Source organism: Nilaparvata lugens, chromosome 10, assembly GCF_014356525.2.
Source record: "Nilaparvata lugens isolate BPH chromosome 10, ASM1435652v1, whole genome shotgun sequence".
NCBI lineage: Eukaryota > Metazoa > Arthropoda > Insecta > Hemiptera > Delphacidae > Nilaparvata > Nilaparvata lugens.
Window position 1 is genome coordinate 25,722,223 of NC_052513.1, and position 16,739 is coordinate 25,738,961.

The window sequence follows — 16,739 nt, forward strand, 5'->3', positions numbered from 1 at the left end:
ATGATAATAAATCATTCATCATTTTATTTATTTAAAATTCTCAGCTGTTACCCAGATGTTATGGAACATAACCTTATTTTGGTTTCGTTCTTTATCTTTAATCTTCATAAAGTCAAGGACATGAAGAATTGTTGTTGAAGTTAGAGTAATATTAATGTCCTACTGAAAGTGAAATTTAACAATTTCTTATAATGTCTAGTTTAAAGAAGCTTATCGGACTAGATAAGGTCAGTAATTTAGTGAAGATTGTTCAAGACAATGGTGGAGTTGTATCTTCTGCTTTGAAGGTGTTCAGGTTGGTTTATATTTTCTTATTTCAACTCCTTGATTAAAGCTTTAATATAAAAATTTATAAAATTTTTATTCTGTTTTAATTAACTATTGTTCCTTATGTACCGAACGCTATGTAATTGGTCCAAGGAGTAATTTTCCAATAATAAGCTGAAATTGAATGAGACCAATACTCAGGAGATAGTGTGTACCTACTCTTAGCAGAAAAGTGATTCATGATGCCGAGCTGTGACCTTACTTGGTTTTATATTGATATCAAATTATTATGAGACTCATATCACCAAGGCCTGCAAGAGGCTCTTAAGAGTTGTTTAGGCTATCTACTTCCAAAGATGAGGGGACAACTTGTCCCAGGTGTTGAACGCCTGCTGATGTTGAAACATCCAGTATTTACCAGTTACATTCAGTATGACGATTTGATATGGGAAAATTTGGCACATGTAAAGAACAAACGTCTGCTCTAAAAAAGACACTCTAGGTAATGATGTTTAGTAAGTAAGATACACACTGGCAGCCTATATTACAGCGTTTTGACATCCATACAGTTCATGGTCTGTACATAATATTATCATCACTTCTACATGTCAGAAAAAACATCTGCACATTTACTAGAAGGGAGAAAGTACATTTACATGGAACTCAAGGGGGAGTTGACTTGGATGTGTCACCTGTTAAGAGTGAAGGAAAATATTAATTTCCAGTTCAACTGCCAGTCGAACTCAGTTAGGGCGCGCCATGTTTATGTGTTCAGATCTAATTATCAGACTAGCTCATTGGGTTTCCAAAGAGCGTCTATCAGTTACAGGATTTTTTTGGTGAAAACTTTGCTAAAATGGCTAGCTTATGGACTATTTTTTAAATTATTTGGCATAATCTATCTAGATAAATCTTCAAAAAAGTGAAGGATGTATCGAATGCAATTATGCAAATATTGAGTTATCAACTTGAAATTCTTTTTCTTGATTAATAAATGCTGGCATATCTTTAATTATTATTGAAATGTACTCTATTTATTTTTGTTGCTTTTTCAGGATGGACGATTTGAAAAGTGGAACATTGGTTGGTGTTGATAAGTATGGAAACAAATACTATGAAAACAACGCTCATTTTGTTGGTGAGTATAGTATCAACGTGTAGGAGTAGGTAAAAACTATTGCCCGGTGATAAATTTAGGATTTATATGAATGTTTGTTTTACTTTGCTGTTGTGATTGTGGTATATTTCAAGTAATTTTATATTTAAAATATATGTATCATCATCCCTACACATTACAATATAATAACTTAGCATTGTAATTGAAGGCTGTGCAAAGGCTAAAAATAAACTTTCTACTGGTGATATTTTTCAAAGTTTTTCGATTTGTTTATTATCAAGCTATCAAAATGAAAATATTTTTTCCGATCATTACTTTTTGAGATATGAGCGCCTAAAGTTTAAATTTTTGGGACATAACGTTTCAAATTCGGTAAAAGATAAATCCATGAGATTTGTAGGATAAATTTTTCATGGTATTGTTGATTGAATAAAAAAAAATTAAAATATCAATTCTTGAGAAAGTCATTCAATTTACCTAAAATAACTCAACTTATAGTTATGTTTTGTCATTTTAGTAAATTGAATAACTTTATTGAAAATTGATATTTTCAATTATTTTTCAATCAACAATACCATGGAGAATTTATCCTCTAAATCTCATGGATTTATCTCTTACTGAATTTGAAATGTTCTGTCACAACATTTTTAACTTTAGGCGCTCATATCTCAAAAAGTTATGATCGGAAAAAATGTTTTCCTTAGACTACTTTTTCATTTTGATATACAAATCGAAAAATTAGCTTCTTGATATACAAATCGAAAAACTTTGAATAATATTACCAGTAGAAACTTTATTTTTAGCCTTTGACAATGTGAGCCGATAGTGTGGACCACACAAGAACATGTCATAAAAAATAGAAACAAAGAAGAAAACTAAAATTAGGTAGTCATCACGACATAACATAAAACAATATGCACAAAGTAATTTCCAGGGTGTGTTCTAATAGTGGACATGTCAGCCTGCTATGAAAATGATACACAATGACCAGTTGTATGATACAGTATCATGTAGAATGATACACAACGACCAATTGTATGATACAGTATCATGCACAATTCTTCATTGGCTCGCCAATAGCCCCTAGCCGACAAATTGAGCTTTTTTACAGTTGGAGCTGCTACACAGAAAGGGCCAAGCCGCATGAACGGTTTTCATACGATGCGGCGGCAGAGCAGGAAGCTATCCGATTAGCTGATTATCAGCTGATTCCCTAACGCCAACACATACAGCCAATCGGAGAGCTTCTTGTCCTATCGTGCCAACTGAAAAAGTGACTCGTTTGGCTTGGCCCAAAGATGAGTCCGTCCATTGATTCTCTGTAGTGTCACGTCCAATCCCAATCACCCTCTGGTCTCATATGTGTGCAAACTCTGCTCTGCCTTCGAAGCAATTGGATGAGGCCGCCTTCAGGAGAACCGTCCGGTGACAAGGCATATTACAGTGTAAACGAATTTATGGATGATAATTTGAATTTTTATTGAGAGCGCGAGCACTGGATCACTGCCATCTGAACTGTTACAGTTTTTTTTTAATTTTGTGTCTTGTACGTGTTTTGATTTTTTGACGCCATCGATCCCACAATTGTGGGTAATGGATGAAGCTGAAGGTATTAAAGGTCTAGTAACAAGTTCATGCAGACTTGCATGCGTCCAGCGAAGCGTATGTTTATTGTAAATAAATATATTTAAAACAGTAAATTGTTTTTGGTTTTGTTTCCAAAATATAAATTCATAAAATTATAATACTATTTCTCAAGATTAGCTTATTAAGTTATGAGTGAAACTCGTTGCATTCTAGGAAGAAATCGGTGGGTAGAATATGCTGATCATTACTGGCTGGACTACAATGCATCGCAGATTCCGGCTGAATGGTATGGATGGATGCATTACAAAACTGATCTCATCCCGACAAAGGTAAATCATATTTTCAAATCTACTCATCCTTTAAAATTATACTTTCAAATCAAAATCATACGAGTACTTCATATTTGTAAACTATTCTATTATTCAATAATGTATATAGTATGTTTTTAATCCAAATTGATTGTATTATTTACATCAAATTTATTATTATTTCTCAGTAATTTAATTTATTGGACTATATCTACCATCAGTTATGAATTATCTACTAACCAATCTAAATAATATGATCAGTTGAATATGCAATATTTCCTATGAATTTTTGGTGATAAACCGATACACTCTGTCAGTATTTCAACTAAAGTTGAATTTACTCAGTAAATTGAAAGTTTTCAAGTTACTTTATACTAACTTGACTTGAAAGCGGTAAATCAGTAAGTAAATTTTCATTCTTGGCGCTTTGAGCTATGTACACTTAGGGCCGGTTTCCGAGCTCGGGATTTAGCCAAGTCCTAGACTTTAAACAGCTGGAGTCAGAAAATTGGTTTTCCAAAACGGGGCGTAGTCGCAGTCATTGTCATAGTCACGATGGTATTAAATTTCGAAAAACTATAAAATTGAACACAAAATAAAATAAAGAGAAAATAGTGCTAAATTTCAGCTATTTTGAATTATTTAGGAATGTCTAATTTCGTCAAGGAAAAACGTTTCCAATTATAGAAATGAGTAAATAAAAACTACGACTACTGTTATAAAAGCTGCGACTACGCCCCGTTTTGGAAAGCCAATTTTCTGACTCCAGCTGTTTAAAGTCTAGGACTTGACTAAATCCCGAGCTCGGAAACCGGCCCTTAGGGTGCAAACATAGTGGAGCTGAGAAAGTAGTTTCAAGCTTGAGAGTGTTGAATGTAATGTCAAGTCAAGGTATATAAATACAGGTCATGACACTCGTGTTCCTTATGGAGCGGCCATTTTATCGGGTCTTTATGGCCGTACATTTGAAAATCTAATCTAATTCAGTTTGCTCGTAACAAAATTATGCATTTTGAAAACAGTATTCTAGTTCAGATAATATGTGAATTCAAGTTTCCATTTTTTGATAATGAAATTTCAATAATAAATGTTTCAATTATTCATTTATTTATTATAAAAAATTGTTCTTATCGTTGTTACTCAAGGATTATGATTCAAAAGGCATTGGGACAAGACAAAAATATGCGTGGCCAATTTCAAAAAGAGTTTCAAGTTCCCGATCAATTAAATCTAAAAATCAACAATTCAGTTCCTAGTTGGAATCTAAATATTATTATTCTGTCGTAACAATTTAATTTACAATTCAAAGCCAAGTAACATCCCTTGAACTATATTACAAATAATAACACATCATGTTGTTCAATCCATAATGATAACAGTTGATAAATTTGAAAATTGGTCAACTAGGACCCCATAAAATGGCGATTTTGCAATGCATCACGGGATTGTGCCATGACCTGTATTTATAGACCTTGGTAATGCAACCACAGTATACATACAGTATGTAAACTCGGCTAGTACCCTGGCGCAAAAATCCGCCATCTTGTTAGGAAGTTCCGCATTGTAATAGTAGGCCTATTGATGGGAGGTTCGGATCACTTTACTAATCCGGATCAATTGATCACTGGTTTCGTTCACTGCCGCGAGCCAATCAGACCAGGATTGGAACTTCCTAAGGTCACGTGACATGTCTAGTATTTGTCCCATGTAAAAAGCATTGGTTAGATCAAAGACCTTAAAGAGATATAGACCCACAATGCCTATGCCTTCCCAATGATAGCTCTTACTTGAAATTGAAGGCCGCCATTGGGGTATTTTAGCACAAGATATTATATATACCACTAGCCGTCAGGCTCGCTTCGCTCGCCATATACGTCTAGCCAGGTGGCTCCGCCCCCTGGACCCCCGACTGGATCGTCCAAGAATGAGATTATCAGGCTCGCTTCGCTCGCCTGCATTTTTATCAGGTTAGGACAATCCAGTCGGGGGTCCAGGCTAAACGGATATGGCGAGCGAAGCGAGCCTGACGGCTAGTAATATAATATTCCCAGGATTGAAGTAGCAGTGCCCAATCAATTTTTCCGCGATAAATGCATTTAAATCTTCAACTTGGTGCCAACCTAACAAAGTCAACTCAACTTAATGCCAACCTGACAAAAATTATTAATTTAGTTGCCAGTTAACAACTGTTTCGAAGAGGTACTCTATCTAGATTATAGCTCTATAGTAACATATGATATGGAAATTTCAATTATAATTAAGAGATTGGGAGAAGAAGAATATACATGCTAAAAGACGAACTTTAAACCCTTAAAAACAACCCTTAGAGTTAAAATATTGCCAAAATATTTCTTAGTGCGCCTCTAAAGGGCCAACTGAACATACCTACCAAATTTGAACGTTTTTGGTCCGTTAGATTTTTAGTTATGTGAGTGAGTGAGTGAGTCAGTCAGTCAGTCAGTGAGTGAGTGCCATTTCGCTTTTATATATATAGATATTTGTAATACTATAAATCACAAAGACATTGGTGGCATTGGTATGTAATAATCTTATGGGTTGCCCCCTCAATGGCGGATTTCAATTCAAAGTACGACACTAGCGCTGCATGTGAGTCTATGCATCTTTAAGGTCTTTGGGTTAGATAGGCGTTTGATTGACAGTTTCCATTCTGTACCTATTCTGTGATGCAACTAAATGGTGGCGCACTCTGTATTCGAATACTGGAGTGCTATGTTCTCCATGCATATTACATACATTTAACATTTAATCTTGAAGCTACCTTCGCCGTTCTTACTATATTTGCACCCAAAATAAGTTTTTGAGATTAATTTTCTGTAATAATTGTGCATGTAAATTTTCTTTCTTTGGAATTTTTCTTGTAGTAAAATAATTGTTAGAAATATTAGTGGCCCGTTATCCCAATATTGTGTTCGTTTGTCAATCAATATTTGATTGTTTTTCGTAACTGTATTCCTGTTTAATAAATTATTATCATGATGTAAATTTTTCACAGGATCCTAACAGACCTCACCATCGTTGGATGTTGGATCACACGGAAAATATGACCGCAACTAGTGAGCAATACACCCCCTACAGTACAACCCGGCCCAAAATCCAGGCCTGGGTCCCTCCCAAAAAGTAATATTAGTATGCAGATGAAATCAGTAGACTACATTACAACTATATTGGTTCATTAGTTTATAAATATATTTGTTGATAATAAATGTTGTGTAAACTTGAGTAGATTTCAATTTTATTTAATTTATACCATTTTATTAGCACTGCAAGAAACATGTACTAAGATTAGAAAAAATAACATAGAAATAGAATTAGGAGAGTAAAAATAACAAATAAAAATCACTCAGAGAGAAGATATAATTGAATTTTTATGCTATTTTTATTTTAATATCATGGTAAGTGTACATTGAATTTGAGAAAATTATACAAGAAATTGCATTTGAATTTATTTTATGTTACAGTATTTAGTGTATTTCCATCTTTTACTTGCTTTAATATTCATGGTGAATAGTAATATTCATTATTTTGCTTTTAGATGTCATGGTGATAATTACGCAGTGGTATATTTTATAGTAAGGTAAAAATAAGAGTTTCTTTTATCAAATCTACTCTACACCATTCCAACAGTTTTATCTCAAAACTGTTTATTTGAACAAGAAGTGAAATTGATTTTCGGATTTAATTGAAATTTGTTGTGAGTTTCTTGGCTAACTATGAACTGCGATGTTTCATCCAGATTTTAACACTAATAACGATTTGCAATGGCTGTTGACTAAGTACTTCGATTAATCTGAAAGCATGCTTCATTCAGTGAGTATCGTAAATATTCCATATTTTCTATGTCGTATTATTAAAATCGTTATTGATATAATGAAAACTTGATGGAAGTAGTATTTGAATAGGGGTACCTTGCTCAAGTATCTATTTCTCCTATCCAATTCATTTATATAGTGAGATCTAATGGGTTATAATGGCAGTGGATAAAGATAGAAGAATAGCAATGCCGATTCTCTGCATTAATTAATTATATTTCTACACTGTCAAAAACATAATTGGCATGTTTGTGGACCTAGAAAAGGATAGTACCATCGGCTTTGTCGAATGAGAGACAAGGATATCAAAACCAAAGTTGATCAAATACTGTCATTATAACGTGAACCTCACTATAGAAGTGAACCACTAATATCAGGTTTAATAGATTTCAGAATTATAAATAAAACGGTGCTTTCAATTTGTAAAATTATTATGTCACAAAGTGTTTTGTGACGAAGGAGAGAGAGAGTCAAAACGTATTGCAATCTCGGAGTTTGATCTGAAACGAAGAAGTGTTTTGATACGTATTCCTACTCTTTTTCCTTTTTGGAGATAACAGCTGAAGAGGAGCAGCTTAGAAATAATTGAAAGTCAGTTAAATTTGAGCTCCTCTATTGTTAGGAGACTCTGTTGTAACTCGAGTGAGGTTTGAGCTCCTTATTTCGTTACAGGAGACTCTAGGCATTGTAAACTCGTGATCGGGTTGGTGGCTGAGCTACAATCCTGGGGATCAGTCGGTTTAATTCTTCGTGGAATCGTGAGTTAGAGCTGATCCTTTCCGACGACAAGGATAGCTTGCGGACTTCGAGTCGATAGTGTTCGCGGTGGTACAGCAGCTAGTGCGTGAAGAGTGGTAGTAGCCCGCACGGTTATCGTGAATTGATTCATTTCTGGTCTCAGGCGCTTTTTGTTGAGCATACCTCCGTTCCCTAAACCCACTACTCTCAGTTAATATTCGATAAAGCAGTGGCGTTTTCCGGCTTTTCCCAATTCCTAAAAAAAATTTCTTACACCCCTCAGGCAGGGGAGCGACCTCGGCTGTCAAGCAGTGGCGCTTTTCGGCCGCTTACCCCATCCCCTATTAGGACGTATTATCAGGGGGAGAAATAAGGGCCCCCGTCAGCACATTCTTCATCCGGGCAACGAAAATCGCGAGCGATGGAGAAACCACCAAGCTGCCCAACCCTCACTCCCTGGCCCCGACCACACGCCTTCTGAAGCTAGACGGATGGAAGGAACATCCAGGAAGTCCATATCAAGGTTAGTAAAACCATAGATAAACAATAGCGTAATTTGATATCCCATGGTATAGAGCGTTTATGTTGCAACTTTTACTGTTATCTCAAGCCGATTATTGTAGATTTTTACTGTTTTGTTGGGGTGAGAGTGTATGAACGGCTCAGTATGAGAGACTACAAGAGTCACACAGCTTCACGGGAAAGAACTACGTGGACTATCGGCTTGAGATAACAGTAAAAGTTGCGACATAAACGCCCTATACCATGGGATATCTACTTACGCTATTATTCCTCTATGGTAAAATGTAGACGCGTGGCAATTATTTGACACTGAAATGGAACATTTCTTAATTGGGAGAAGAGTTTGTGTTTTCTCATCTACTGTATCAGCACATTGTCCTAATAGTACAATACATAGTAACATACATGTATAAAAGTAACTCAAGTTATATACGGTATTTATGTAAATAAATATTATACATACAAGTTGAATAAATCATCTGAACAAATCAAATTGAAAACAATACAATAGATTAATGCAATGTATGGTTTAAAAATAATAGTCCAATAAAATACACTCTGAAATTCCAATCAACACATGAATTCTTGTACTAAAAATAACACGTTTCCAATTTGGCAAGGCCAGAGAAACCTAGGTTTGTGCGCTGGTTTACTTAGTAGGTATCGCACTGATAAGAGTTTATAAGGAAAAAGGGGAAGAACAATTTTATTATTACAAAAGGAACAGATAAAATATTTCAACATTTCTGGATCTACAGACTATGGAAAATATGTGTGTTTGAAAGCAGACCAATGCAACTGAATTGGTTTACTAGAGAAGGATCTTTTAAAAATCCAATGTATTGTTTTATAGAAGTTGACAACAAAGGCTGTGATCACATTGAATGCGTATTTGTAAAAATTTCCAGGTGCAAGTCAGATCATGCATGAGCCGAAAAACAAAATTTGGTAAGTGCCATTGAAACACGTTGTGACTTGAATGTAGCTGCTCACACTGTCGCAACTAGCAAGTGCAAGCGTCCAATATGAGTGTTTCTATTGCTCTTTCCACATTTTGTTTCTCATGCACTTGGACATAATGCATCCACTGTGATCTTACCTTAAGAGTTGATTGTTCATACTAGACGAATGCTACCCACACACTGAGCGTGTATAATATAAGCTGACTGCTTTACGAGTTGATCCCTGGACAGATTCATTCCTTCCACAGCATCAAAACGCTACTATGCATAACAATAACATTTAGTCAACCAGCTGAGTTATTGCCAAGTATTTGAGTCAACCAGTCTAGAAAGCCGTAATTTTATAATTATTATGAAATACTATAGTCATCCATGCGCAATTGGCTTCTTTCATCTTCCGCCTGCGCCAAACTGTGGATCAACTTGTCAGACCACATCACTGTAGTTGGTTCAGGTACGAGAAAGCATTCGGCTGATATTGACTAGCTTGGCTGCCCTGCCAGCTATAGTGAGGTTCACGTTATAATAGCAGTGTTTTATTAGCAATGGTATTGCTATCCCTGTCTATCATTCAAAAAAGCGGATAGCGCTATCTCTTTCTCGCTTATTTGCTTTGTTGTCAGATCGTCTTTCAACAATGTAGAATTAATAATTAATTCACAAATTTATAAAAACCTTGTAGTACCCTTTATTATTAAAAACTTTAAAATATATCAACAATGACTACAGTAGTTTCGACTCCAAATTAGGTCATTTTAAAGTTGAAATGTAGAAAATAAATAATATATTATTTATATCAAAACTAGTCGTTGTTGATATTTTTAATAATAAAGGGTACTACAAGGATTTTATATTGTTTTTATCAATTTGTACAAAAGTAGCCCATGTAAGTGAAGTGTTTTTATTCACAAAATATTTCATCTTGATTATGAAAATTCATTATGAAATTATTGAAAAATATAATTGATCATCTCTATATTATAAAAATGAATGTTTGTTTGTTCCCTATAGGCTCGAAAACTACTTGACAGAACGGCATGAAACTTTGGGAATATGTTGTGTGAATATTGGGGATGGTTTCTGACCAAAAATTTTAATAGGGGGGCTAATAAAAATAATTATTTATTAATCCATTTTACAGACCTATGTTTTCGAAATTTTCGGCCGAGCGGCTACCGAAGAACGGAAAGATGATCATGATTCAAGATCATATTGTGATAATAATATTCAGCATCTAAAGTTATCAGCTGTATAATAAACACGTCAACATGTGATAAATGGTTGGATTTGAAGTTAGTGTAGTTGATAGGTACCAGCTGTAGATAATCGTTCCTTAGAAGACCTGGTACAAATAATTATCACTCCCCTAACATTGAGAAACTGGAAAATGTTGGAAAAATATTATTCACTTCATGAAAGAGAGTTGTTCATATTGTATTCATTAATTACTGAAGAATGAGAGACTAATTTACATTTTTTTTAAATTTAGCTTAGCTTATATTCATCCTAAAATTGAAGATGGAAAGAATATGGAATTCTGTGTATATCATCGTACATCGCATATTTCCTGGACCACCTATTGACAATCAACAACTATGAAAACATTAAATTCATCTTTGAAACACTAATTTGACCTATTTTTTTTACAATTCAACACTTTACTAATAGATATTACTACCAATTGATTGAGAAGAATATGTTTTCGGAATATTAAATGCTGCTTGACTAAGCACATAGGAAGTCCGTATTTAGATGTAAATAAAAATATTGATTGTCAGATAAATTTCAAAATTTCATGATTCACTAAATAAAGTCAAATGTGACATGAGATACATTGACTTTTTGGCGGTACGAAGTTCGCCGGGTAAGCTAGTTTTAAATAAGAATGAACAGTTAATATTACTTCAATAAACTTGTATCAGCTACCGTCTACATAAGGCATTGACAAGACAGAGGATCGGCAACGTTGATCTTCTCTTTTTCTCCACTGCCATTACAACGTGGACCTTACTATAGTTAGAGCATAAGCATAACAAACAGAGTGCATGCGCAGTGCTCTCGCCCAGTGGTGGCGGAAGCCACCAATGAATGGATGGAATGGCGAAGGGTGGGCTTAGCAATTAACAGCCAATATCACATCCACCCTTTATCTAATTAATTGCGATTTATGCTATACTATGTACGGACTTTACTAGACCTGCCTTAACGTGACATAATTATGGCTCTGTATATTTGCTGCATTTTTATTATCTTGCTTTTTAATGAGTTTTTTATTTTTCAGTTTCTGTACGGTCGATGACCCTAGAACCTAGATGCTACATGTATTATACTACTGTACAATGGTTTTACTCTATTCAGAATTTCAGAGGAATTTTCTGAAATTAGTTATCAAATTTTGATAACTGGATATTGGAATTATGACAACAATTTTATAAGAATTATGCATTAATTATTTTTATTGAAAAATTACAGCTTGAGAAAATACATACTCTAAAGCTGGGTTTACAACAAATTTATTAACAAAATGTTAATAACATAGCCTAGTCCTTATAGATTCTATTAGATTGAACATGACTTATCATACACATGATGAACATTTATGTGTTTTTCAAGTTCCGTTCAATCTAATAGAATCTATAAGGATTATGTTATTAACATTGGTGTAAATACAGCTTTAGTATCCCATCATAACAGAGAAGTAATCCCTTATCAAACTAGTACTAGTTCTGTGAACAGTAGACCTCACTCAGTATCCTCATCCACAAGTACCTGATTGAAAAATAGACCTTATGGAAATACAGCAATAGACTGGCTTTTCCACACATCTGTGTAATCACTTGTCAGCTGATTTATGATTAATAATATTCTATAGTCTGATTTTTACTCTAATATTGGCGTATGAAGGAGGCTCCTTTTTCCTTTTATACTAGTAGTTCTGTGAACAGTAGACCTCGCGCTCAGTGAGTTACATTGACCTGTTGTTATGTTTTCTCAAAAATTAATAAATAATTTAACAATTAAAAATGTCTAGAAAAAATCCCAAATAAACATAGAGCTTTCTGTCCTATATCGTACCGTGACGTGTCGTCCCGGAATGTGAGTGTGAGCGCTGTTATCAGGTCTGGCTGCAACTGTCTACAACGTTGATGGAAAGATAAAATTTTCAAGATGTTCGATGTTTTTGAACGGGTAGTATTATAGTCAACTGTCTACTAACTAGTCCAGTCAAGGAAAGATTATAGAGAGAAAAGTTGGGAAGACAATTTTTGACCCCGCAGTTCTGTTTAGGGTAGTTCGGAGGTAGACATATCAAAAGTCCCCACCCCTACCCCCTGTGCTAAGGGAGTGGGGGTGGTTTAAATTGACCATTTTTTGGTTTATCGCATAAAACTCAAAACTATGTATCCTAAGGACTTGACTGTCATATAACAAATTAAAGCTTATATAATTTCCCACAATATTCATTCCACATTTTTTTTATATCTCCACTAGTTTTCGAGATATTCGCTATTGAAGGTGTGACGTTTTTGGAAAAAACACGTTTGCCACCAATTTTTTTCTATTTTTGCTCTTATAACTTTTTTAAAAATCGACGGAAAAAATCCATTCTGATTATGAGCTTATAAAACATTAAATTAAATTCTCTTCAATTTGATGTATAATTTCACGCTTTTACGAATTTCCCTACACCTTTTGTAGCATCTTTAGTGTTGAGTGTGAAATCTCAATTTTTGCAACAATAGACCAATTGACAAAGGAATTTGGAGGGAATTAAAAAAAAATTGACTTTGCAGCTTTGTTGAGACTAGTTAGGAGGAGAACATATCAAAAGTCCCCATTCCTAACTCATGTGCTATAAGGGGATGAGGGTGGTTTAAAAGTTGCATTTTGCAGCGATTTGCTTCCACGCTCATATCTAGAGAACAATGCGTTCAACCGACTGAAATAACTATTCAAAAATGAAGCTCCATAAATTTTCTACACTTTTTGTTAAGTGGAATTTTGTGATATTCCCAACAGTTCCCGAGATATTCGCTCTTGAAAGTGTGTAATTGTTGGAATAACAGGTTTTCATCCAATGTTTTGCTCTTTCAGGGCTTATACCTCTCCAACAATGCATCATAAAAACTTATGCTTATTGTTATCGTAGGTTTGTCGAGCATTGAATTCTCTTTGAAATGATGTATTATTTCACTATACCAAGTTTTCCTCTAACTGTTATAGCAGCTTCAATGTAAGGGGTGAAGTTTTCATTGCTGCAACAATTGATCGTTTGACCATGACATTTGAAGGGGGTGTCAGTGACACAATTTTTGACTTTGCAGCTTAATTTGGACTAGTTAGTAGGTGAACATAGCAAAAGTACGCATCTTTATCCCCTCTGTTGAAGGTGTGGAACCGCTGAGTTAACACTTGTTGCAGCAATGAAATTTTCACCCCCTTAAGATGATCATCTTGCACTTTTGGAAAATAGGTTAGTTGATTGCAGTATAACATTTTAAAAAGTGAAAATATTAGTGAATTTTCATGAAAATTTCCGATAGAATTTGAAATGAGAATAATTTAAATATAATTAAAAACTTTGAGCAATGATATTTGAGAAATGTTTAAAAACATCAAGTTGAATGGAATAAAGTTGAAAAATAAACTGAAAGCTTTCTCAAACAAAATAAGGCACCCCCGTTTTTGTTGTTGATTATTTTTCAAATGATACTGTAATGATCAATCCACTATACATTATTCATTATACAACAAAATATACTGAACAAAAAATATACGGTAAGGCATGGATGGACATTTTAAAAGATAACAGTTTCTTACAGAAGCAATAGGACTAATGACTGATGAGTAGTTGGTAAGGTAAAGGAATTGTTTTGAAATTTAGGCTATATCAATTTATCAATAATTATTATTGGGAACCAGATAAATCCACCTAGATGATATAGACCAAGGAGATTTTATAGATACGGTACCATTCTCTTTTTATCTTGCCACTCCTTGGATATAGTCTACATTAGGGATATTAGGTAGTTCAGTTCAGTTAGATCAATTTGATTTACTACGATGTTTATGAAGTTCATGAAAAAATGACGTTCAAAGGAGCATTCTTCTATTTGCAGTAATGGATCTTTTGAAAATGAGAGATTAATCATAATCAAGGAGTAAAATTACGTTATCAACCAAGTTGCATGTGATTTCCAAATATTATAGTATTCATTCATTTTGAGCGCCAACCGGATGAACGACTTTCATGGCCTTCTGTATATTATCGGTCCCACTTTACTGTATTTCTTATATTTCATTGTATTCCTCTGCATGGATTGAGATTTTTTGATTATAAATTATGATATTATCTTATTACTACAAACTGATGAGTTTTTGGAAAATAAATTTATTCTCAATTCAAATAACATTCTTGTATAGTTCTGTTGTGAGTTGAGCTTGTGCTTTCAAGTAGCATTGTTTTTCCTCACTACCCAAGCCTCCCATGTGGTCTAGTGGCTAGGATATCTGGCTTTCACCCAGAAGGCCCGGGTTCGATTCCCGGCATGGGAAATGTTTTTTTGCCGCTTCTTAAATTTATTATCTACAATTAATAAAAATTCACCAGATTTTTACTTACTGTATTTTATTTTTATTTACAATATTACGGCCTGACCAGTTGAAGTATGTAACTGATATACAGTATTAAAGTAACAATTAATATTTCAAATAATTTCACTAGAGTTAATGAAATAATCTGTTAAATTATATGAGAGTTTGAAACTCATCATTTTAGTAATGAAATTACCGTACCCTAGTCCATTGCGTAATTGAAAAAAAACATTGAAGGAGATAAAAATATAATAGAATTGTATTATAAGAGAAATTTGATTTTAAGTTGATTTTTGGACAATATCTCAAGCCTCTTCAATTATAAGAGAATTGTCTGCAATTAATTTGAGATCAATAACCTAAATCAATTAATGCTATTTTATTCTTTGCCCAGCCGTAATTCTAATAAAAGTCTCAACTCAATAATAACTCTAAACCCCTAAAAAATGTCTCAATAAGTGCCTAGAAAAGTCTTCATCCAATAAAAACCTTTGAAAAAGAAGTAGGCCTAACACAATAAATATAAACAGGTTTTCATAATATTATTTTAACATTCAGTTTTATTCGAACTACCGTACTAAAACCAAATTCATTATTCAGGTACTACCTACTAAAAATTTATAAAATGAGTTATTCATTTATCAATAATTATTTTGAGTTTATTCGTGGAAATAAATCACCATAGTCCTTTAGTTAATACTTTTGAGAATATTTAAATTGATGTAAAATATAATCACCGTATGAGAATTTAATTCCAAGGCTATTAGTCTACCGTTAAAAAAATAATTATTGAACTTATTATTTTAAAATAAGTTATAAGTATTGTTAAATAAATAGTTGTTACCTAGTTATTTTAAGCACAGTCCCATGAAACTTGGTGACATTCTAAATTTGAAGAAATAAAACTGCTTCAATGAGAGAAATTATAATAATGAATGGACAACGGATATAAATTTTCCTCATCAATTTATGTATTCTAAGATAATTATGAAAAAATAGGGGTATATATACCCTTTATAATCATAGATAGATGGCGGGATGTTGCGCCATCAGCTATGGGCACTCAAGATTATGTCTGGCATTTCCCACCAGTGAAATTCCAATTTTTTGGTAGGATAATAAAACAATATTTTGAATAAATTAAAAGCCAAATTGAGGAATTATGAAACTTGTATGAATTGAAATTAAAAAAAAAATTGCATCGACCGGGAATCGAACCCGGGCCGCCCGCGTGGCAGGCGAGCATTCTACCACTGAACCATCGATGCTTGAAGAATAAGGCTTATAAAGTAATACTCAAATCTAATTTACTGATTAAAATATTATCACTCACTTCTATGATATGCCAGAGTAAAGTATATTTAAGTATAAAAACCTGTGGTATGAGAAGAATAATGATTAATTGTTCATGAATTCATTTCGAAATGTAGTATTGATTTATCTTTCCGACTATTTCATTGTCTCTTATGTTTACTGGTTAGCTTCTCAGCAATCCATTGAATAAACTAACCACAAACCACAATCATTTGAATGCTCCAACCATCCCAAATTCTCCCTACATTGGATACTGTACCTGAGCAAAAATAGTAAATTCTTAATGTCAATAAAGTTTATCCTATTTTTCAAATTCAAATAAGGTACTTTCAATTTATTGCAAGAAATTTCTAATATAAAAATGAGTACATTTCGATTTCTTGGTTTCATGACTTGTAATTTTAGCTCTCTCATTCATATTCCTCGGTAGTATAGTGGTCAGTATCCCCGCCTGTCACGCGGGAGACCGGGGTTCGATTCCCCGCCGGGGAGGAATTTT

General features: G+C 33.8%; 1 protein-coding gene and 3 non-coding genes across 4 annotated transcripts; 3 read left to right on the forward strand and 1 right to left on the reverse strand.

Moving 5' to 3' along the window:
• Positions 1–21: 21 nt before the first annotated feature.
• Positions 22–6,519, forward strand: LOC111061641 (probable NADH dehydrogenase [ubiquinone] 1 alpha subcomplex subunit 12). Its single transcript, XM_022349339.2, has 4 exons — positions 22–295; positions 1,323–1,405; positions 3,185–3,300; positions 6,293–6,519. Exons 1-4 carry the CDS (start codon positions 192–194, stop codon positions 6,419–6,421), a joined length of 432 nt encoding a protein of 143 aa, XP_022205031.1. The 5' UTR covers positions 22–191; the 3' UTR covers positions 6,422–6,519.
• Positions 6,520–14,815: 8,296 nt separating this feature from the next.
• Trnae-uuc lies at positions 14,816–14,887 on the forward strand. Its single transcript has one exon. It is a non-coding gene; the product is annotated as a tRNA-Glu (tRNA).
• Positions 14,888–16,123: 1,236 nt separating this feature from the next.
• Positions 16,124–16,194, reverse strand: Trnag-gcc. Its single transcript has one exon. It is a non-coding gene; the product is annotated as a tRNA-Gly (tRNA).
• A 466-nt stretch (positions 16,195–16,660) lies between these two features.
• On the forward strand, positions 16,661–16,732 carry Trnad-guc. Its single transcript has one exon. It is a non-coding gene; the product is annotated as a tRNA-Asp (tRNA).
• Positions 16,733–16,739: the final 7 nt, after the last annotated feature.